We start from the raw sequence: 24,370 nt of genomic DNA on the forward strand, positions 1-24,370 counted from the left end.
GTGACCTGAATAGTGAAGGGTTCATTTTATGAAGCAATCTTACTTTACTTTAGTATGTGTAAAATAAATTCATTTAATCTTTGATGTATTCTAAAAATTAGGAAAAGCACATATTAAAGAAACCAGCCACAATGCAAGTTACTTTATTAACATGCAAAGGCTTGGTCAAGAGCCTCTAACTACTTAAAAAACTAAATGATATAGTTTAAGGAAAGGCCACTTGAGCTTTATGTAGTAGAAACATTGGTTTATGACTAAGAACTCAGGTTGGAATGGCTAAAATGGTAGTAAAATATTATTTTATTTGACTTTTATAGAGCTGTACCCAAAATCAATAGAAATGTGCCAAAGGTAGGGTAATGCTGGATGGATTAAGACCAGGACATGTGATAGATGTTGAACTACTTAGTTACTAAAAGTCCTCCTTACTTGTAAGCAATATTTGTCTCAAAAGTAGAGGCTAGTGTTCTTCTTAATGATAGAATAATAACAGAATACTTGTCTTTGACAAAGAATATAATGAACAGCCAGGAAAGAGGTTATCTGTATGAATTATATCATCATGATCCAGTATAAGATATAAAGCACAATAAAAGAAAAATGTGGGAAAAGGAAATAAAAAACAATGTTCATATACACATAGTCTCTCAAATGGGCAGTTTTCACAAATGTTAATTATATCTATGGATCCTATGTGTGCACAAACAAATAACCGAGCTCTTTTACTTAGGGATATAATTAGGTCAACTACTTAAGTGAAACTGTTAAATTCTTACTTTTTTCTTTTTGAATATCTTTCTTTTGTTTTTTGGGGGGAGAGGTTATAATGTTTTCCAATTTATTTCCTTATGAATCATATTTAATATTGCAACCCACAATTTTAGAATGGCAGAATGATTCCATTTAAACTGGTTAATTAAAGAAAGTCTTTATAATCACACATGAAATGTTTCTAAATTGATTTGGGATGAGTGTGTTTATGTTTGTTACTTTGAATTTGGTTTCTGGAATTTCCCAGAGAAACACCACATATTGCTGGAAAAGTCAATAAGGGCCACCAAGTAATAAAAACTAAGTGTTAAGGGTGAGAATTTTAGTAATTGAAGAGGAAAAAAAAAACTTCTTTTACTATTTCAAAGGAATCTTAAATTAAAAATGTATCAAATTTTCCTTTAGGAAATTACCAATTAAAAAAATCTATGTAATTATATACAGAAGTATAGATTAGTACCCATAGCAAGGAAAAGAGAATAAAAGCTTTATACCAATGTTAATGATTCCTTTTCAAAATTATTTTCCTTTCTACACAATAGGTCAAGGGGTGTGATTTTTTTTCTTATAACCGTTTTCAACCATACCATGTTTTTATTGATATTAAATATATTTATATTCATGAATATAATGAATATATTCATTAATTTACTGTAATAAAGGCTAAAACTTTTTTAATTTTATTTTTATAAATAATACATTAGGAAGTCGTTCATGAATTTGATGAAGTTTATTATATATTGTACATTACCTTTATAACCAATAATTTGTTAAAGTAAAATATTTTACTTTGATCCAAAAAAAAAGAAATTTTACTTTGATTTCAAGCCATACTTTATTACCAATATATAAATTGTGGTTAGATTACTATGTTTGAGGAGTGTCCCCAAGACCGCCCTCAGGTTCAATGATTTGTTAAGAGGACTCACAAAATTGAGTAAAGCTATATTACTCATAATGATAGTTTATTACAGTAAAAGGATATATATTAAAATTAGTAAGGAACAGACATACGGGGCAGTGTCCAGGGGACACATGGCACAAACCTTAAGTTGTCTTCTCCTAGTGGAGTTGTGCAGAATGAACTGTGTGTTAATTCTCTAAACAGTGATGTGTAAAAACACACACATGAGGTATTGCCAACTGAAGAAACTAACCTGAGCTTTGGTATCCAGGATTTTAAATAGATGGTAATGTTGGTCATGGAGGCAAAAGTGACCACCCACAGGCAGGTCTTCATCTCCATCCCCTCCAGAAGTGAAACTGGCCAAGACCTACTCCAAGATCATACTGTTAGTATAAGCTGTCTGGCTTGTCCTAGGGCCCCCAGATAAACAAAGATATTCTTATCACAAAAGATATTCTGAAGGTTTTTAGGTTACCTCCCTGGAGCTGGGTAAGGACCAGACCTATTTGCAGGTTTTGGACCACCCAAACTTGCAGAGTTAACTTTTTACTGCGCAATTATGCAATATTTTTAAAGTCTTAAGATAACATATTTATATCAGATTGCTAAAAGCTTTCTAATAAATACAATAATGTCTTCTTTTATTAGCAGACATTGTACTAAATACTGTGTATTTCTCTATAATACAATCTCCTAAAAATCTGGAGCTGTATTTTGTGATTATTGCCTTTTTACAGATGAGGAAACTGAAGTTAATAGAGATTAATTTTTCAGGAGTTCTTTTGATAGTTCTTTTGAACATTCTTTTTTCATCAAATATATTGTTAAGATCTCTCCAGGTCTCTTAGTGAAATCTTGTTCATGTTTTCGAACTGCAAATTTTTTTAGTAGTCAAATGTCATTTTTAAATAATTTCTCCTATAGCTTTTTACAATTAGTGCCTCCTCATTCTAAAATTTAAAAAACACATTTTTGTCTACTTGTTTTATATTTTCTTCTCTCTTCTTTCTCTCATTGTCTCTCTCTCCCTTTTCCACCATTGAGTACTAGAAGACCACCTAGAATCTGTTTTAGTATATGTAGTAAAGTTTTCTCCATTAAATTTGAGTGTTCATTAACTGCTCAATAAATTATCATACTGTTCAAAATGTGGTCTCTTATGATGTCAGGACTATGCCAGAATACAGCACATTGCTTGCTTCATTGAAAAAAATCTTGAAATGAAAAAGAAAAGAAAAGAAAAGAAAAGAAAAGAAAAGAAAAGAAAAGAAAAGAAAAGAAAATACAGTTAGCTGAATTCAGCTGTATGCTTAGTGATGTAGCTGATTTTATTCTAATGCCAGCTACTTATTTAGCTACAAATCTGTAAAAAAGAGTTTACCTATGGCATCCAGGGCACAGACCACACTCTGAGTAGCCCTGCCACATAATACTTATTCTACATCAGTGCTGCTTAGAAGTCATGTTTGAGTTGGTAGAGAGCCCAATATTTTTATTTTTAGCCTAAAAGGTGGTCTGTAATTGAATTGTATATGCCTGTTCTCATTTATTTGTGAAGCACTTTCAGCTATAAATTCTGTGATGCAATCCTTTGCCAATAATACAAGGGTATTTTTGTACAAATATTTAGGGGTGGTTTAGATTGTTTTGTTATATATATATTATACATATATATTATAACAAAAATATAAATATATGCATCATATATAATATACATATATGATTTATATAACAAAAAATATAAATATATACCATATATACATATTACATCCTTTTTTCTTTGTAGCTGTAAATAATTCAATCCTTTCTGTGAATTCCAACCAAAAATAAAAGAACCTCTCTTGTTGAGTAAGCTCTTATGAAAATTTATCCCCAGGTCTTAGATATGATAAATATATGAATTATCAGGGAAACAATAGTTCTAAAGATAATTGTTAGTAGCATAACCCTATGAGTATTTTTCTGGCTTCACTAAATCTGGAGATCTATTGGACAGCAAAACTATACTGACTTAGCACATGGAGACCAAAGACTTCTGCTCCCACCTGCAGAAGGAAGATAATAATAATTAGCTTTATTGCTAATAAAGAAGTTGATTGTGAAAGCTCACACAGCTAATTAAGTGCCTGAATGGATGTGCAGAGTCAAACTGTCCAAATCCAGAGTTCATGTTGTTAGTAACTGTACTACATCACAAATCCCAAAGGATACTTTTTTTTTTTTTTTAGAGAGAGAGAAAGAACACAAGTGTGTGCACTAGTGGGGAAGGGGAGGGGCAGAGGGAGTAGGAGAGAGAATCTTAAGCAGACTCCATACCCAGCCTGGAGCCTGTCTTGGGGCTCAGTCTCTCAACCCTGAGACCCTGACCTGAGCCAAAATCCAGGTGGAGGCTTAACCAGCTGAGCCATCCAAGCGCCCCCTGAAGGATACATCTAATTACCTTAACTTTACTCAACTTACTTCTAGGCTAGCTCTGAATTATCTGTCCCTACCTTAGCTCTTCAGCCCTATCTCACACTATGCTCCCTCTTATTGTAAGCACTGCAGCCCCATTAGAGTTCTTACAGGGTTTCTAATGTATCATGCTACTTCACACTGTAGTACATCGGCACATGCTACTCCCTCTGCCTAGAATATTCCCACTTCACATCTTCAAGTGATTATCTCTTACTGATCATAATTCATATGAATTATGAATCAACAGCTGTTTCCTACAGGATGTGCTCTGTTTAGGTCAGTCTCTCTATTAAACACTTAATGGCACTTTCTCTTATAAATGTACATTCATTCATCTATTTGCAGGCTGCAAGCTCTAAGAGTAATGAACCATGCCAATGTTTTATTATTGTGGAATTCCTAATGCATTTGATAGTGCGTGTAACATATTAGGCATTCAGTAAATATGTATACAATAAGTGAATGTTTTAATATAATAATTTTCATAGTAAAAATAATCTTATGTCTAGAATGGCAATGAAAATTTGTTAGAGAAAAGATGCTATATGCACAAAGTGTTTAGAATATTTTAAAATATATGAAACTTTTAATAAGTTATCAGGTAGAGTTTTACAAAAATAATGTTATGTGGGATGCTTGGGTGACTCAGCAGTTGAGTCATGGTCTCCGGGTCCTGGGATCAAGTTCTACATCAGGCTCCTGTAGGGAGCCTGCTTCTCTCTCTGCCTATGTCTTGGTCTTGGTCTCTATGTCTCTCATGAATAAATAAAATCTTTAAAGAAAATAATATGTATTTGTAAATATACCCAAGGCTACATGGAATGACCCTTTATTCCATTATGCATATACAGAAATGATTCCCCACAACCTAGAAGTGCTCCCCCCTCAGGTCTTCCTATCGTAATAATTGGAAGCTCCATCGTTCTAGCTGCTCAACCAAACAGAGTGAAATTATCCTTGAGCCCTCTGTTCCTCAGTCTCCACATACAATCCATCAGTGTTGCTGATGCCATCATAATATATCTATATTCTGTTTATATCTCACAAATTCTACTTTTGCCACTCTGGACCAAACAGCCATCCTCTCTCATGTGGATTATTAAAGTAGCCTCCTAAACAGTCTTACTTTTTCAGCCCTTGACTCTCATAGCCAGTTTCAACTCAGAGCCAGGAAGACTCCTTTGCAGCAAAGCAAATTCTCCAACTTCTTTTCATAAAACTTTCTAGTAACCTATCTCACTGGTAAAACCTCCAGCCCTCCCAATGGCCAGGTAGGCCCTATCAGTTCTAGCCCCTTTCCCTTTCAGGTTATCTTTCCCCTCCTTACTAATAGGGCTCCAGATACATGGGCTTATTTTTTGTAACTCAAAACACCCACTTCAAATCCTTTTCCTTTCTAATTTAGGTATCTGCTTAAAGTATCGCCTTCTCAGTGAGACCCTTCTGTTAACATTTCTTAAAAATGTAGATAGAACCACAGCCCCAGCTTATGCCCCTCTACCTGTTTTAATGTTTTTCATAAAACTTTTCCAGTTCCAACTATATATGTCTATCAATCTATTGTATGTATATAGTGAATTCTTAACTCCGTAGTTCACTTTATATTCCCAGTATCCTAGAACAATAGAAGTTGAATACCTGGCACAGTATGCACTCAAAATGTATTTTTTTTTCAAAATGTATTTATTAAATGAAAATAAATTTGTTATTTCTAAAAGCATAGTCTGCATAACCTCCTATGCTCTATATTAGAGCTGAATATACAAATGTACTAATTGTCTGGCTAAAATGAAAAAAAATAGTCTTCTTAAGGAACTTCATTGTTTTATCTAAGCAATATGTTGGCATTCTTTTCACATTAAAAAATTCACATGAGGGTTCACATTAAGATTTGGGTTGAGTAAAAGTTGAAAAGACCTCGAAATCTCCCATTCCCATTAGAAATACTCAAAAATTCCCAAAGGAGAATTTTTAAAAATATAAATAGCCAAGATGAAGAGCCAGAAGCAGGAACTTCCACATGGTAGAGGTCAGAATCTTTCAGTATAAAAGAGTTGCCATTTCTCATTCACTGGGGGGCTAAATCTGTTATTGTCTGAAGTTGCTGAGGGTTAAATGCACTCTGGTGAATGGGAGCCAAAGCTTCACAGCCCCCTTACATGGCAACATATATTTCCATCCAGCTGGAAGCAAGTAGCTTGCTTCAGGACATGGAATGAAAAAAAAATCCATCAGGATTAAACAGATTCTAATTGCAGAACTTCAGAGCATTAATGAAAACATTAACAAAACAGATAAGTTGCCACAATCATAGTAGGAGGTTTTGTTGTTGTTTTGTTTTTTGTTTGTTTTTGTTTTTCAATAGGAGCCCAACATGGAAATCAAGACCTGAGCTTAGATCAAGAGTCAGATGCCTAACCAACTGAGCCACTCAGGTGCCACAATAGCAGGAGGTTTTTTAACAGAATTCTCTGTAACTGGTAGGTCCACTGAAAAGAAAGATCTCTGTGGAAGAGAAAAGATTTGAACAACTAGAAAGATTGATATACTGAGCAGACATAAATAAAGCCACTTGATAAAAAAAATCTATTCTTTCAAAACATGCCAGATATTTATGAAAAATAACTATATATTGTTTTATCCTTTAAACAAATTTCCTAAAATTAATATACAGATGAATTTTTTATCACAATACACTTAAGTTAAACAGCCAGTAGCAAAAAGAAAACTAAAAAATACATACATTTAGAAATTTATAAGCATATTTTTGAAAAACTCATAGATCAAAGAAGAAGTCATTAGGGAAACCAAAAGACTTTCAGTGTTAAACAATAACAAATATACCACTTTGCAAGTTTGTAGCATTGCAGATAAAGCAGCACATAGAGGAAAATGAATAACTTTAAGAGGAAAATGAATAACTTTAAACACATATATAAATATAAATGATGAAATTAATGATCTAGATTTTCATATTAAGAGGTTAGAAAAATAAAAAGAAAAAGGTATTGGAAGAAAGAAACGGCAAAGAGTAGGAACTAATAAAATAGAAAAATGCAATGAAATGAAAAAGTCAAAATTAAACCTATGAAAATGCAAATAAAATTGACAGATATAAAACTGAACCAGGAGAAAAAAATGCTCAATTCACCAGTATTAGAAATGAAAAAGATGGCATAACAGATACCAAAGGTATTAAAAAGACACTAAGAAAATACAGTGAATACTGTCATGACAAAAAATTAAAAACAGATGAAATGGGAAAATTCTAAGAAAACATAATAGGCCATAAAGCTCTATAACCATTTAAAGAAATTATATCAGCACATTAGAATCTTCCCAAAGAAAACACCAGTTCAGACATAGGAATAGGTTCAATGAATAAATAATGCTAATATTAATCTAATTTTTGTAGAAAATAAAGGAACACCCTACCACTCATTATTTGAGGCTAATATTAATGTAATATAAAAATCAATAAGGGACACTTATGAGGAGGGAAAGCTACAGTCCTTTATTATCTGAGAATGATACAAAAATGAAAAAAAAATTCAAAATAAAACAACACTATGTAAACACAGTTAATACAAGAGAAAGAGTTTATTTTGTGTCAGGAAGCAAAGGTCAATTATCATTTAAAAATTTTCATCACAATAGATTAAAGATAGAAACTATATAGTATCTCAGAGGCCCAATAAGACAAAATTTAGTGATGTGTATTTACCAAAATTGATGGGAAACATCATTTTTTTTTTTTTAAGTAGGCACCATGCCCAATGTGGAGCCCATTAGGCTTGAACACAACCCTGAGGTAAACACCTGAACTGAAATCAAGAGTCAGACACTTAACCAACTGAACCACCCAGGCATCCCTGGGAAACATCATTCTTAATGGTGACATCTTAGAAACACTTCTACAAAATTGAGAAAATCACATGGATCTTACTACATCTAGTTCCATATATGTCCTTGAGACACAAAGCATGGCAGGAAAACGAATAAGAGCTGTAGAGATGAGAATGGAAGAAACATGGCTGTTTTAATTTGCAAATCATGATTTCCCTATATAAAAACATGATGTAATGTAGAAGCAAAGCATGGAATTAATTTATGAATTTAGTAAGATTATTAAATATAAGATAAATACACAAAAATCAGCTGTCAACACAAAAATAGAAAATGTCTTTAAAAAAGAGAATACTGTTTACTGTAGCAATAGAAAACACAAAATATGTAGGAATGATTCCAACAAAAGGTAGGAAAGTATATACCATTATTTAAATTTACTGAATGTGTCAATGAAAATATACTATCTATATGGATAAATTTATTCTCTTCTGATGTCAATTCTACTATAAATGATTTAGAGATTCATGGAAATTCCAATAAATACACCATGACAGCTTCTTATATGGTGGTGGGCAGATATTTTCAAAATTTGTGTATGAGTACAAATAGACAAAATAGCCAAAACTTAACTGGAGAAGGAAGAGATGAAGATAGAAACAGAGAAAGATGAGGAGGAGAATAATTTGGGAATTTTCCCTAACAGTAATCAAGACCAATTTCAAAAGTATAGTATAAAGACATTTTGACTTATGCAAATATGGATAGATATGAACCAGTAGAACCAAGCAGAGAGTCATCAACAGGTCCATGTCTACATGAAAATCTGTGTCTGAGCAAGGTTTTGGCAGATCAGTAGAGAAAGTTGACTTTTCAGAAAAATATGATGGTGCAATTGGTTTACTGCATGTATAAAAATGAAATTGAATACTTTCAGATTACTTCTAAAAATCAATTCTGGATAAAATAAAGACTGATATATATATCACAGACAATATTTAGGAAAAAATATGTGACACTGTCTTTAGGACTTCAGGATTGAAATGATTTCCCAAACAGTACATATTCTGTGCTGTCTTTTGAAGGCAGATACAACGATTTGACATGGATCTTAGAATTGATCAGATTAAGATTTTTTGTGTGATGGTTTTCCTTAATGCTTAAATTGTATTAAACTACATAACACATATAGACATACACAAATGTGTATAGTATGTATAAATGTATATATTGCATGTATTTGTTTTCATGAAAATGTTTCATAATTTCAAAAGAAAATTAAAACTAGAAAGGAATGGCAAAATAAGCATTATTTGTATACTTGGGAAACTCAAGACAACCTACTAAAAATTTTTCTATTAGAATAAGAGATTTTCTTGACCTGTTACAAAAGTATATAAAAATTTTTGCTTTTCAGTACATAAGCAGCAACCACTTGGACACTATAAAGAAAGAAAAAAATTCCATTTATATTGAAGATAGCAAAAGATGAAATAAAATAAAAACAAAAAAGATAAAATACCTAGGAAATACTTACAAAGCAATGTACAAGACTTATAAAAAGAAGAATTTATATCTACACAGAGAGTCATAAATGTGGCTTAAATAAATGGAAAGACGTTTTCTGGTTTGGGATAGGAACAGTCGATATTATAAAATGACAATTATCTATGTATAGATTTAGTGTGATCTGCCCAAAAATGCCAATAGAATTTTCTTTCCTTATTTTTTTTTATTAGACAGACTGGTTATACATCCCATTTTGAAAAATCAACATAAGAAATGTGTTGTTACAAAAGAAAAAACAGTGGCGAGGAGAGGTTAACTCTATCAGACACTAATATATTTCATAATAGATAAAGCAGTTTGTGTTGGTGATTGAATAAAGAAATAAGTCAGTGGAAGATAGAGTAAAAAAATTAAACTTGTAAGTAGGAAGAAATGTAGAAATGTAGCATATAATAAAAGCTGCATTATAATTAGCGGAAAGAAATGAATCATTCGGTTAAAAAAATAACAGGAGTCTGGGGCACCTGGGTGGCTTAGTTGGTAAGTTCCTGACTCTTGATTTCGGCTCAGGTCATGATCTCAGGTCTTGAAACTGAGCCCCCTCCCCCCATTGTGTTCCATCCTGGACATGGATCCTGCCTAAGATTCTCTCTCTCCCTGGGCACCTGGGTGGCTCAGTGGTTGAGCATCTGCTTTTGGCTCAGGTCCTGATTTCATTGTCCTCAGATTGAGTCCTGCATCAGGCTCCCAGTGGGGAGCCTGCTTCTCCCTCTGCCTATGTCTCTGCCTCTGTGTGTCTCTCATGAATAAATAAATACAATTTTTAAAAAGAAAAAAAGATTCTCTCCTTCCCTCCCTGCCTCCCCCCTCATTCACAGGCATGCACTCTCTCTCAAAAAAAAAAAGTATATATATATGTATATATATATATAACAGGAATCTGATTCTGTAGTTTATATATCACATCAAAACACACCAAAATAATTGTAAATTATGACATTTTTTGTTTTGTTGACTGTTTTCTCTTTTGTCTTTTAATAGGGAATGTCTGTAATTCTAGATATGAAATCTAGAAATATTTAAAGTCACATAAAAATAACAACTTACAATAAATATCATTGCAAGGGAATAAATACAATGGTTAAAAGAAAAAATCACAGTCAGTGAAAGTATTTGCAAGATACATGAAAAAGTAGTATTTTACTTAATAAAGAGCACATATAAATCAATACAGAAAATGACAAAAGCCCTGTTATAGAAAGTGGCACCACACAGCTCGTGGAGGTCTATCTACGGCTTTTATTTAAAACAAAGCAGAACAGGGACACTTGGGTTGCTCAGTGGTTGGGCGCCTGCCTTCGGCTCAGGTCATGATCCCGGGACCTGGGATCGAGCCCTGCAGCAGGCTCCCTGCAAGAAGCCTACTTCTCCCTCTGTTTGTCTCTCTGCCTCTCTCTGTGTCTCTCATGAATAAATAAATAAATAAAATCTTAAAAAAAAAACAAAAACAATGTAGCATCATTCATAGAATGCCTGTTCAGACCACAGCAATTCAAATTTCACCTATCAGATTACAGAAATCTATACTGGTGAATCCATATTTACTTCCACTATAAGGACCATTTTTTTTAACCTTGGCAGAAAAAAATTCCTGCCTTCTTCCCTATTTTCTCCTATTCTTCACAAAAGTACTCTATGGATAGCTTAAACCTCTTAACATATGTGTTCATATAGGCTCTCTGTAGTTTTCATTCCTAATTTTTTCACAGTTGTAGATTTACATTATTTTCTTATTTGTACTCTCCGTGTCTAATGAAATTGTGGTTCTTGAGGACAGGGGTTATGTCTAGTTTTGTTTAGGTTTTTTGTTTGTGTTCTTTTTTGTTACTGTTTTGATGTAGCATTCATTTAACATTGTCTAACATCTTTCATATGTGCTCAATAAATAGTTGTTAAGTGGTATTTTGATAACTGTGTAAGTGAGTGTAAAGTGTTGGAATGTGTGGGGAAACAGATATACATTTTTGAGAGGAGTGTAAAATGGTGCACTATTTTTGGAGGCCATGTGGCGCTTGTTTTCCAAACTTAAAAGACAACTTGTGCTTACAGTTTCAGCTCCTTTTGCCAGCTTTGAGTATAACACATTTTAAGTTCTAATTTAATTTGTGTATGTGTTTCCTTGCTTGCTAGAATAGTTGAAAATCTCACCTTTTTCTGACTAAAGTTAGGCCCATTACATAAAAAAATATGAAGCCAATAAAAATAATCATAAAGATTTGAAAATGATCACTTTTATATTAATAAAACAATATTTTTTGGCCATTAGCATCTGATGACTCAGTACTTCTTTTCCTATATGTAGAAAATGTCCTTTTAAGGTATATTTTGAAATAATACAGTGGACATAAAGTTGTGGACAAAATTGTTTGTCTTGAAATTGGTACATGACACCAGTTTCGTAACTTGATTTCAGCACATTTATGATAACTTATACTTGCAACACTTTCAAGAAAATAAAAACGCTCTAGCAGAGTTCTGTGTTTTTAAAAGTTAAAAGAAAGTGCATTAAATGTGTATAATTTATTTAATGATTAATATTTTCATATGATAATTAGATTGCCTACTCTGTAGAGCTGTTGAGTGTAAAATTACATAAATTATGGGAAATTGTCAAAGATGCATATGTGTTTTTGGTTTTTGTTTACTTGTTGAATGAGGATAGAAGCCTAATATACATTACTGAACTTTGGCATGGAGCCACAGCTTTTCCACTAAGTTGGCAATTCAGGAGTTTCTTCAGAACCAAGAGCCTAATGAGGCAATAAATATGCAAAGTTAGCTCCTTGAAGGCAATAAATATTTGGGGCACCTGCTAAAGTTCTAAGTATTGCCAGAGTACCAAGAATGCAGATGTCTTGTGAAGTAACAAGCCTTTGAAATCAATGACATTTGCTTACATACTCTGCTGGAAATTGTGCCTGGAATAGAACCAAGGGTAAGACCAGGTTAGAAACCTGCTTCTTCAGACATCTGCATTTCTGTTACTGGCATCAGTACTGCTATCATTTCTTCAGTTGAGGCATCTGAAATATCTTTAACTCTTTCTCCTTTTAATTCCTCTCCTAATCAGTTGCCATATTTTATCCATTATTCATGTGAAAAAGCTATTCCATCTGTATGTTACTTCTGTCATTCTTTCAGGCTTGGACTATTGCAGTACCTGCTCCCTTGGTCATTCTGCCTTAGCAGTTTACCCTTCTGAGCTATCTCACGTATTGGTTCACAAATATTTATTGCCCTTTATCTCTTAATAACTGAACTTCAAATTCTTCAGCCTTAGTTCATGAGTTTTATAGTGGTCCCAGTCTACCTCTCTCACTGTATAATCTACTTTGCTATTTCGTGGATGCAAACAATACATAATTTTTAAACTTTGTCTTTATTAAAGCTTTTTTCTTTTTTTTTAAAGATTGTATTTATTTATTCATGAGAGACACACAGAGAGAAAGGCAGAGACACAGGCAGAGGGAGAAACAGGCTCCATGCAGGGAGCCAAACGTGGGACTCGATCCCGGGTCTTCAGGATCACACCCTGGGCTGACGGCGGCACTAAACTGCTAAAGCCACCGGGGCTGCCCTTTATGCTTTTTTCTTATTTCAGCTCTCAGTCATACTGATTAGATCTCTTCCAATTTTACTTACCCATTTAAGGTCAGGACAAATGCTATCACTTTTCTGAAATCTAAAAGTCTGGCTGGAAATTTTCTTTTTTTTAGGTCCCTTGCATTGTTTATAGTAAATATCACTTAATTTCTAATATATGCTAATGTGTACTGATATTTACAACTCCCTACACACATATACTACTGAACAGCAGTCTCTGAAAATACACTTACTGTCTAATACATTTTTTCTCCCTTAGCACAGAGTGTATTGTATATTATAGGCACTCAGATGTTTGTTTGAATGAGTAAGCATTTATTGTACAAATACTCATCTCTTGGACAGTCCTCTTGAGATTCAGAGTAGAGGATAGTTGAGTTCCAGAAGTAGAAAAGAGGAATTAGTTTAGGTCAAGGAATGCAATTGCCTTAACTGAGAAAAAAATGTTAGTTTTATAACTACATAAATATAAGTATGGCAAAATATTTTTAGTACTTGATACTTTGTATTCCTATATAAAATTAGCTATGTGGAAATGCAATAATTATGTTATGTATCAATTATGATGTGTCTACCTTGAAATCTAGGTCTAGGTCTTTCCAACAATTTCATGTAAGTCCTGAAGTCATGGACTTGGAAAGACCAAATCCAGTACTTTAGCTACTTAGATTATCTAATATAAAGTTCTGCTAATTCAGTAAGAAACCATCTTATGCCCCCAGGAGACATCCTATCCAACCTAAATTTGGCTAATCTCTGTCAGCTTGTCAGAGGAGCACCTTTTAGAAGGGAATACAATTTTTGGTTTTCTTTCTACATTGTTGAGAATGAATGCATCAATGCATTTACTCTAAGAGAAAGAGGATATATTCTAAAGACATCTTTAGTAATGTCTAAAGGGTCAGTAGACAAACAGTAAAAAGTAAGTGAGCAATGATGATAAGGCATTATATATAATCTAAAACAACTAGGATGGGAATACGGGAACTAATAACAATTGCTATAATAGTAAAAAAAAAAAAACAACTCAGAGGTTCTCTTTCTTACCTCTAAAAAATCAATTGCTCCTTAAAATGTTCAAATTTAATTATTCTTTTTTTGTTTAAAGATTTTATTTATTTATTCATGAGAGAGGCAGAGAGAGAGAAAGAAAGAGAGAGAGAGAGGCAGAGACTTAGGCAGAGGGACAAACAGGCTCCATGCTGTGATGTGTTGATGAAATATATTCAGTTATTATACTTTGCTGTAGTAGAACTATTCATCATGGATATTTCTGCTGCCGATAACTAAATTGTTTGCAAAAAATTAGGTACTTAGTTTATTCTTACTGATCAGCTCTACTCTTTTGGACCAAAGCAACATGAGAGCAAATACTTTCACACCTGTTAGGATGGAGTTACAACTGTCATACATTTGGAATGTTATGATCCCAAGCAGTCTTTATATAATTTGAATTATATTGTATGTTAGGTTTTTGATAAAATTTGGCCAATTTTTACAAAAGAAATTATTTCTCTGATCATTTGGTCCTATCTATTTAGGAATATGTAAAACTGGATTTTTTTTTTTTAAGGTAATATCTTCCTAAGGCCTAAATAAAGAAAAAGCAGTTTCTCAAAAAAAAAAAAAAAAAAAAAAAAAAAAAAAAAAAAAAAAAGGGGAGCCCGATGTGGGACTCAATCCGGAGACTCCAGGATCACACCCTGAGCCAAAGACAGATGCTTAATCAATTATTCTTTAATTAATGTACCTTGACCCACTGAAATTGTAAATGGCTACATGTAACCACATTGTACTCTTTTACTATTTTGTACTCTAGAGGATTCCCTATAGCAAAAGTCATAAGTATCTTCCTGTGGCACACATGCCTTGTTTGGGGTTAGAAACTACTCAGTGGGCGGGTGATAGGGAAAAAAATATTAGAGAGATAGACTTGGGCTTGAATTCTTGTCATGCCAGCTACTCACTGAATAAACTTTAGGCAAGTCTATGTGTCCGTACTCATTTTCTTCATCCCTACAATTTGGGTAAGTTTTCTTTTCAAGGCTCGTTGTTAGGTTGTTCATGCTTTAATTGCATGGCACAGTGGTTGACACATAATACAGAGTGAATGAAAAACAGTAATAATTAGTAGTAGCATACTTATTTTTATGAATGCTTTAATGGACAAGGGAGATCTTCAACTTCCATTGGCCATATATGTCTCTGTTTGTTCAAGGAATCGATTTCATATCCTTCAGAATTCTTACTGGATTGGCAGGAAATGAACTTCTTATGGAAACCCTTACAGACCACTAACACAGCTTTTGTATTTGATACTTTATTCAGACAATGATACCAGTTAGAGTAATAAGTAGTTTGTCCAAGTTAATAATCATAATGGGACTTCAGCCAGTATAGATGTGGCTGCATTCCCACAACAGATTCTCTCCAAATGTAGATTTGGATGTCAGAGTGAGTAGGTGGGAGAGGGGAAAAAATCACCCAGCTAATGAATGGTCTTATAAGAATTGGCTTTCTGTTTGCATTTCTCCAATGTATCTTGGCAAATGTGTGGTCCAGAGTCAGGCAAGCAACCTTTCTTGAGCTGATCATCTACAGACTTTTAGGGCTTACAATTTCTCTAAATCAGTAAGAGGCCACATTAATTTCAACTTGCCCTCAAATTTACAGAATTTTAGTTGCTTCTATGATTCTTTATCAGTTGGTAAATCTGTATCCATTTATCTAATATCAAGAATTCTTGTTCTCCAAACACTTAAATTCTAAATGGTGACCACTTATATGTATTACTCAAAATTTGCCAGAAACAGAAAGTAGCTCTGATATGTATACCTGCCATATATATTTGGAAGACACAAAAGTTAACAATAATGGGAAATACATGCTAGAATTTACTGAAGAGTTTTTTATACAGGAAGAGGGTCTTAAAATTTGGGTTGCATTTGTAAATACAGATAATTTGGGGAAAGCATTCTGATAAGAAGGGGATTGTACAAATGGTGAAAATTAGATTGAAGTCAGTTTACAGATCACTTGAAAAATAAGATGAAAGCTTAGGTTTTTGTCCTATTGATCATTGCTTCTTACAATTTTGAGTAAGAATACGGTATCGTTCCTTAAGCCTTATCTCTACATAGTCTCTTTCAATCCACTGTGGCAGGGCCCAGGACTCTGCATTTTAACTAACCCAACATCAGCATGCCCTAGGATTCTGATGTACATGTGCATTATTTACATTTTCAGTATCACTGCTTGCCAAGGAATAGTAGAATATTTTGCCTGGGCTGGGTGGTGCCTGAGTGGCTCAGTTGGTTGATGTCTGACTCTTTGTTTCAGCTGGGGTCCTGATTTCAGGGTTGTGAGACTGAGCCCTGCGTCAGGCTCCATGCTCAGTACAGAGTCTGCTTGAGATTTTCTCCTTCTCTCCCTACACCATTCTCTCTCTCTCTAAAAAAAAAAATCCTAGGAAACTAGTTTATGGTATTAATATATTCATAATAAGCTAAAGTAATTAAAGCATGGTTTAATAAAGCAAAGGGTTAAGGGGCATGAGGTCAGTCAGACAGACATTACAGTAGTCCAGAAGTGAAGAGAATTAGCACTTGTCTTGGTTGATATAACTAGTTGTGGAAAGGGCATAATAGGTGGGAGAGCTTTAAGGAATATAGAACTAACAAGACCCAGGCATGTATTAGCTTTATTTTTTTTTAATTTATTTTTTTATTGGTGTTCAATTTACTAACATACAGAATAACCCCCAGTGCCCGTCACCCATTCACTCCCACCCCCCGCCCTCCTCCCCTTCTACCACCCCTAGTTCATTTCCCAGAGTTAGCAGTCTTTACGTTCTGTCTCCCTTTCTGATATTTCCCACACATTTCTTCTCCCTTCCCTTATATTCCCTTTCACTATTATTTATATTCCCCAAATGAATGAGAACATATAATGTTTGTCCTTCTCAGACTGACTTACTTCACTCAGCATAATAACCTCCAGTTCCATCCACGTTGAAGCAAATGGTGGGTATTTGTCATTTCTAATAGCTGAGTAATATTCCATTGTATACATAAACCACATCTTCTTTATCCATTCATCTTTCGTTGGACACTGAGGCTCCTTCCACAGTTTGGCTATCGTGGCCATTGCTGCACTGTTGGGGATTTACCCCAAAGATACAAATGCAATGAAACGCCGGGACACCTGCACCCCGATATTTATAGCAGCATGTATTAGCTTTAAAAGAGCAAAGGATAGTGTGCCCTAACCCCAATAGATAGTAGTTTATACACCTTGAGGGCAGGAACTAGATCTCATTAATTTTTGTGACTGTAGTTCAGTACAGCACCCAGCACACAATGCATTCTCAACAAGTGTTTGTTCAGTTGTTAGATATGCCTGTCATACAATGTATACCAAAGTCAAAATAAACCCTTTTTTCGTAACTCTACTTTTTAAAAAAAATTTTTGACATTGTTGCTGGCTTATTTTACATTGCCTTTGACTTCTGATAGAGGTACATATTTAGGGGGATCCTTGGGTGGCTCAGCGGTTTAGCGCCTGCCTTCAGTCCAGGGCGTGATCCTGGAGGTCCAGGATCGAGTCCCGCATTGGGCTCCCTGCATGGAGCCTGCTTCTCCATCTGCCTCTCTCTCTATCTTGAATGAATGAATGAATGAATGAATGAATAAATAAAAGAGGTACATATTTAGTTGTCTTATGAAAACTGAAATTTAAATGATTAAAATTATTTAAAATATAATAAATAATAAACATATTTTGATTTTTTTTCCCCATGAGCACACATCAGTGAACTTACATCACATCACATCCAGCCACGGAATCGTATGAAATTGTCATTTCATGGAAATATAATACACTTCCACTTAGACATTGTGACAGTTTGTTTCTTTTTTTTTTAAATAAGACTTTCCATATACTATATGGCTTTTAGTGGGAAATAATACATCATAACAAAATATTTAATAATATTTAGCACAAAAAGGTTTTACTCTTCTAAAGAATTACTGTTTACAAATCTGATCATTTCTGAATTATGCAAAATATGTGAGTGAATTCATAAATGTTCTCTCCTCTAGCTCTTTAAACATCAAAAGGGACCATCTTCAAAATCCAAATGTTTCTCCAGCTTTCCGCAGGATATCACAAAACTTCCTGGCAGTGACTTTTAAACAAGTTGAGAAATTTTATAAGATAAAAATATTTTTTCAGTTGACTTGACAACCATGTACAATGTTAGTGGAGAGTTTATTTGCCCAAGGCTCTTTGTCAAAATGAATTTAAACTGAGATTATTAAAATGTAGCTCAGTTGCACAGTATGAAGAAAGGTGTTGCTAATGTCTTACTTTAAGAATGCTTTCCATTTAATGTGACTTGGTTTTAGAACTATATATGTGGAGGTGTATTTCTGCTAGCAGAGAGAGGACTTTTAAAATTATCCAGGAAACAAACAAAAAAATCATGTGCATAAATGGAGCATTTTGATTCACTGTAATTTGGTTGTTTAGAGATCTCTTTGCTTGAGCATCGGACTGCCTGGCTCTGAATCCCAACTCTACCATTAACCTCAGCACATTCCTCATGTATAGAATAGAAGTCATGATAATAGAAACATTATGGGGATATTGTGAGAATTGAGTGATATCATCATTGTAAATGATTAATACAGTGACTGGTGCAGATAAAGGTTCACAATTATTTGTTTTATTTCATATCTGTAGCATCGGGACTAAGCAGTGTTTCCTGATAATTCCAGATGTGTGTTTTTTTTTTTTAAGTCCTGTCTCATTTTAATGATAATTTTTTTCTGTTACAAGTTAAATGACTTTAGGAAAATTTAACTAATGGTAAACAATGCTTGAATCATCAGATCTCTCCATGGCTATAACTAATTTCTTACATGAGGATCAGGATCCCAAAAGGAAAATGATCATCTGGATGAGAAGTTGTAATCTTCCCAATTTGGAAAATCACATTACACTACTTTGGGAGAATGTCCAAATTGCTAAATCTTGGAAACAAAACCTCTCCTTCTCTCAAATGGACATATTATTTAAGAAGTTTTATTGTTCCTGAAAAAGACCAGTTGCCTCTCAGAAATAATAGCATTTGTGTATGGTTTGAGACACTGTACCACCACAGATGGAAGAGTTGAGCATGTTCCACAGCACAAGTGGCTGTTGATAAAACAGGGTCACCCGGCAACATGTCCTGTGGCCAGAATCCCTCGCTGGTGGAGGTGAGACAGTGATGCTGGCAAGGACTGCATCAGAACCGTACTGCTAGAAGTGCGTTAAGGCATTTTATTCAATTTGTGAGATTCTGCCTTCCTTGCAATTTCTTATTTTAACATCCAAGCAAAGTAAATTCTTGCTGTTATTCTTTACTTGATTTTCCTTAAAGTCCACAACTTCCACCAAAGCAACTTCCTTCCACAAATACAGTAAATTACAGATGATGATGTTTATCTCTTTGTGCTTTTTGACAAGTTAGAATGATAAGATTTCTTGGATCTCTTGACCCCAGAAAAAAAATAATCATGGGTTCCTACTATATTCCTGGTACTGAGGCATTTAACATCGTCCTCATATAATTTTCCTAACAACTAGTTAGGAAAGTATATTTAATAAATGAAGAAACTGAGGCACCTTTCTTTCCTTATTGTTACTTACTTGCCTCTAGTCCTCTGGGTAAGGAGTCAGGAGATACAGAATTCATATCTCTTTCAACTTCAGCATCATTTACTGTACCTCCCAATAACTAAACTTGTCCATACCTACTCAACATCATCTCTTATTTTTCCTCTTTAGCATCAAAGTATGAAAAACATTTGTCTTCCTATTTTCCCTGTGAGTCATCCTACTAATGTGTGATATAGGCCCTATATAAAGACATTGATTAGATTAGAAAAGAGAAATATGGTTCAACATAGAGCTGAATTTTTCTGAAACTAAAATATGGAACAAGATATTCAGTAATGTATTTTTAGCTTTGTTTAGACCAGAATTTGGGGAGTCTTCAGAAGTTAGCAAAGACAGTGATTTCTTAATTCATTATTTTTAACTCAGAAATTAATCACTTATTCCAGCCATATCATTTTATTTTCTTTTTAAGATTTGATTGATTGATTGATTGATTTGAGAGAGAGCTAGAATGAGAGAGAGAGAGAGAGAGAGAGAGCACAAGCAGGATGAGGAGCAGAGGAGAAACAGACTCCTTGCTGAGCAGGGAGCCCCACATCCCAGGATCATGACCCAAGCTGAAGGCAGGAGCTTAACTAACTGATCCACCCAGGCACCTCTCATTTTCTTCTTTCAAAAACATGTTAAATATAATAGTTTTGAATCAAAGTTTTAATTTATCTCCATGAAAAAGTAGTTTGATCATCATGAAAATGTTTATTTTCATTTGAGAAAACATACGTGGTCTAGTTGTGATTTCCCTTAGCATCTTCTATAATAACTCTTTTATTTGGATCTTAAAATACAATGTAGATATTTTAGGTCTTCACTATTTTTATTATGAAATACTATTTTACTATCTAAATCATACAGAATGAGAAAAGGAGACACTTGACTATCCTGCCATCATTTCAAACTCAGCCTGTACAAAACCAATTTTTCCCTCTTCCTCTGCCTCCACTATTAACCTTCACTCTGAGAATTCAGTAGAGATTACATGAGTTTTCTTGCAGTAGAAGTGATTCTACACAGTGACTTGACTCAGCATTTAAGTAAGATTTATAGAGTATGATTTCAGTCTGCCAGGATCTTAGAGGGATGAGCAAGTTGCAGCATTAACTAGAAGTTAAATTGTATAATGCAAGGTAGAAAATGCTATAACAATGTTGTTCACAGAATCCTGTGCTAGGACAAAGATTATACATAGGTAATATGGAAGTTAGTAAAAGAAAACCTCCTGAAGGTAACGGACAGGAGAAGTTATCCAGGCAAAGACATTGAAAGAGAGGCACTTTGAACAGGGCAGGAGAGGGAATGGAATTCATAGATGCCAGATGTGTAATGGTCAGTCACATGATTCTAGAGCCAGCCACCTCAGTTCAGACATCACCACTTTCCACTCTCTCACTGTATAACCTTGGGAAAGTTATTTCTCATCAGCAAAATTGGTGTTTTAATAGTTCCTACCTCATGGAGTCTTTTAATTCAAGCTTATAAAACCCCTTTCTACAGAGTATGACACATGGAAAATGCCAAATGACAATTAATTGTAAAAAAAAAAAAAAGCCACTAGAAATAATTTGTTGAGGAGAAAATGCAGTAAAGGACTTGGAAGAAGATAAAGAGACCTTGTACCATGTTAAGAGCTGGAAAATGCCATGTAGGTAATGGGGAAGCAGAGGAATGGCAATGGATTGTGTTTTAAATAGACTTCACTAGGGCAGAGTAGGAGTAAAAGGGAGAATTGTTGGTAAAGACTAGAGGCCCAGCACCCAATAATGCCATAATAATTGTTGAGACTAAATACTTTGTAATTCTTATTAATAGTAACAAAGGAATTGAAAGGAGGTGACAGTTGAGAGAAATATTTGGGAAGTAGAACTAGCAGGACTTACCCTCTAACACAGAGTAAATAAAATAGCCTTGGATGATCTTAGAGAAGGGGTAAATGGCCTGAAGATTCTTGATTTGGCAGATTGGGTGGCAAGTGAAGGCACAAAGGATAGAGTGAAAGAAAAAGAGAATACAGGAGTTAAGTAGAGGCTTGAAAGAGAAAATAGAGCAGTTTTTCAACATACTCAATTCAACATTCTCCTAGTACATCCATTTGGAGATAAGGCAGGTTTTTAAATAGATCTTCAACTTAAAGCTACAGATACAAGGTTTACTAGAAAAAAAAAAATGGCCAGGAATAGGAAGGTTTTCCAGGGACAGCTTGTGTTATGATGAGTGGAGGAGCACAGTCTAATGAAGCAGATGGGGAAAATAATAGTTTTGATGTGGTTTCAGATTTTATAGAAGGTATGAATAAAGAATCTCAAGGCAGGAATAAGTATCTAATATGGTTGAATAGAAACATAACTATTTCTGTGTTTCATACATACTACTCTGTGAGAAATTTATCTGCAGATCATTTTGATAGAGGTGACTGAACATATTATTTACTTGATTGGTTGGGAAAGTGTTTTTTTACTAACTAAAAATAATTACCTTTAATCTAGATAACAGAATTTTTCAAAATAACTTATTCTGAAACCTAATTTTATTTTTGACCTTTAAAGCTAATTTATCTGCCATTATTTTAAGTATTTGTCTGTTATTTAATTGCCATTATAAAATGTTAAAATATATTTATCTAGTGTAATTTTTTATTTTAACTATATTCTGAATCAGCATGGGCATTAATCATGACAATGACCACCCATCATGTGCTGATGGTCTTCATATCATGTCTGGTGAATGGATTAAAGGACAAAATCTTGGTGATGTTTCATGGTCCCGATGTAGCAAGGAAGATTTGGAAAGATTTCTAAGGTACTGAGGTCATTTACTGTTGTTGTATTGTCAATGTTTACATGTGCCTGCTTCCTCTCCCAACCAGGGAAAGTGGCACAGGAGACTGAAGAGGACATCATATTAGAGATCAAGGCAGTTGGTTCCAATGCTGGCTCTTCCCCTGACTCATAGTGTGAATTGGAACATATTATTTAACCCATCTGCTTCTTACTTTCCACATTTTCTTATAAAAGAACGGGCAAGATGATTTGTAAGGTTGGAAAATTATCTGTCACAGAATTTAATTGCCTCTTCAGAATTTCCCACTGGAAACATTCTCATTGCTCATCACTCAGCACATCTGTTATCACAAAGAACCTCTTTAACAAAAGCCCCACCCTTCCATTGGGATACTTCTAAACTCTGAATTTTTTTTCATTTGGACATGGTGTTCACCATTATAATAGTCCTCATTCTCTACTTACCCACTTTAAACAGTGAGAGCAGTTTCTCTCTGCTCAGTTTCTCACTGGTTGAAAAAGAAATGGAAAATATTTATTATTGTTCTAATTTTCATTTTAAAGCCCTTGTCTTTTACTGGTCCCTTTGCTAATAAAGGAGCAACTGAAACAGTAGTGATTTGCAAAGTAGTTAGATTTGAGAGCTGCTTAAAGTATCCCCAAGTCTCACTAAGATATAGAGGAGCACCTAGCTAGCTAAATCACTATACAGACAAATTTTGTTCAGCTTTCCATATCATTTAAATTTGCAAGCCTATTTTTTCTGTTAAATGAATATTAAAATCCACCAAAATATGATGTTTCCTACCTTACCCTAGGTGTGGTGTGAACTATGTGCAGTACATCCCATGCTCTTTGTCATGATAGTATAGAGACCAGTTTGCAAAACATGTAATATGTGATCTCACTGCCTCACTTGCAACAGGAACCCTTGAGCAGTTCCTAAAGAACATGCATGATTTTGTATGGCTGCCTTCACAAGAATCAGATATATGATAAAATTAAATATCACCTCGTAAATGGAAGTTGTATTACAGTGTCAAGTACAAAAATATCTGTACTCTCAATACTCACTTGACAGAGCCTTCCATATATTTAAGTCATATAACTAAGTCCCCAATTATAATTGATTTTTTACCTTTACACATTATTTTGAGGCAAGTTACACTCTAAGTCTGAACTTCTTCATAGTATAAATGTGTATAGTAATAACATCTCACTGTGTTATGTAGGTTGGCTGAGTTAATCCCTATGAAAGACCTTTATAAACCAAAACATTGTTAACTTTAATATTATTATTAGGATTATTTTATATAGTTGTACATAAATGATTCTCATATATGGGATGGCTTCTATAAATATTCAGTTGAAGAACTTATAAATAAAAGTAAGAGCTTATTTTTAACATTATAAAAATGTTTCTTGTTGCTATGCTAGTTATAACAAGTTTTTATGTGAAATTCAGAATTTTATACATATCTGCATATTGCCAGGTCAAAGGCCAGTAACTGCTTGCTCCAGACAAACCCCCAGAGTGTCAATTCCGTGATGGTTCCCTCCAAGTTGCCAGGGATGACATACACTGCTGATGAGCAATGTCAGATTCTCTTTGGGCCTTTGGCTTCCTTTTGTCAAGAGATGCAGGTAAGCATTCTGTACAGATGCAATTTTTTAAGTGTATGTTCACATTCATTGTTTTCATTGATTGGAGATGGGAAGA

At 34.1% G+C, this 24,370-nt stretch overlaps 1 protein-coding gene across 1 annotated transcript in view; it reads left to right on the top strand.

Annotated features, from left to right (window-relative positions):
• Window positions 1-24,370, top strand: part of ADAMTS19 (ADAM metallopeptidase with thrombospondin type 1 motif 19) — a 228,433-nt gene that overhangs the window by 107,017 nt on the left and 97,046 nt on the right. The window contains exons 9-10 of the mRNA XM_049091890.1: window positions 22,529-22,669; window positions 24,144-24,294. Coding sequence (XP_048947847.1) covers window positions 22,529-22,669; window positions 24,144-24,294 — 292 coding nt within the window. The remainder of the gene's footprint in view (window positions 1-22,528; window positions 22,670-24,143; window positions 24,295-24,370) is intronic.

This window comes from Canis lupus, chromosome 11, assembly GCF_003254725.2.
Source record: "Canis lupus dingo isolate Sandy chromosome 11, ASM325472v2, whole genome shotgun sequence".
Classification (NCBI taxonomy): domain Eukaryota; kingdom Metazoa; phylum Chordata; class Mammalia; order Carnivora; family Canidae; genus Canis; species Canis lupus.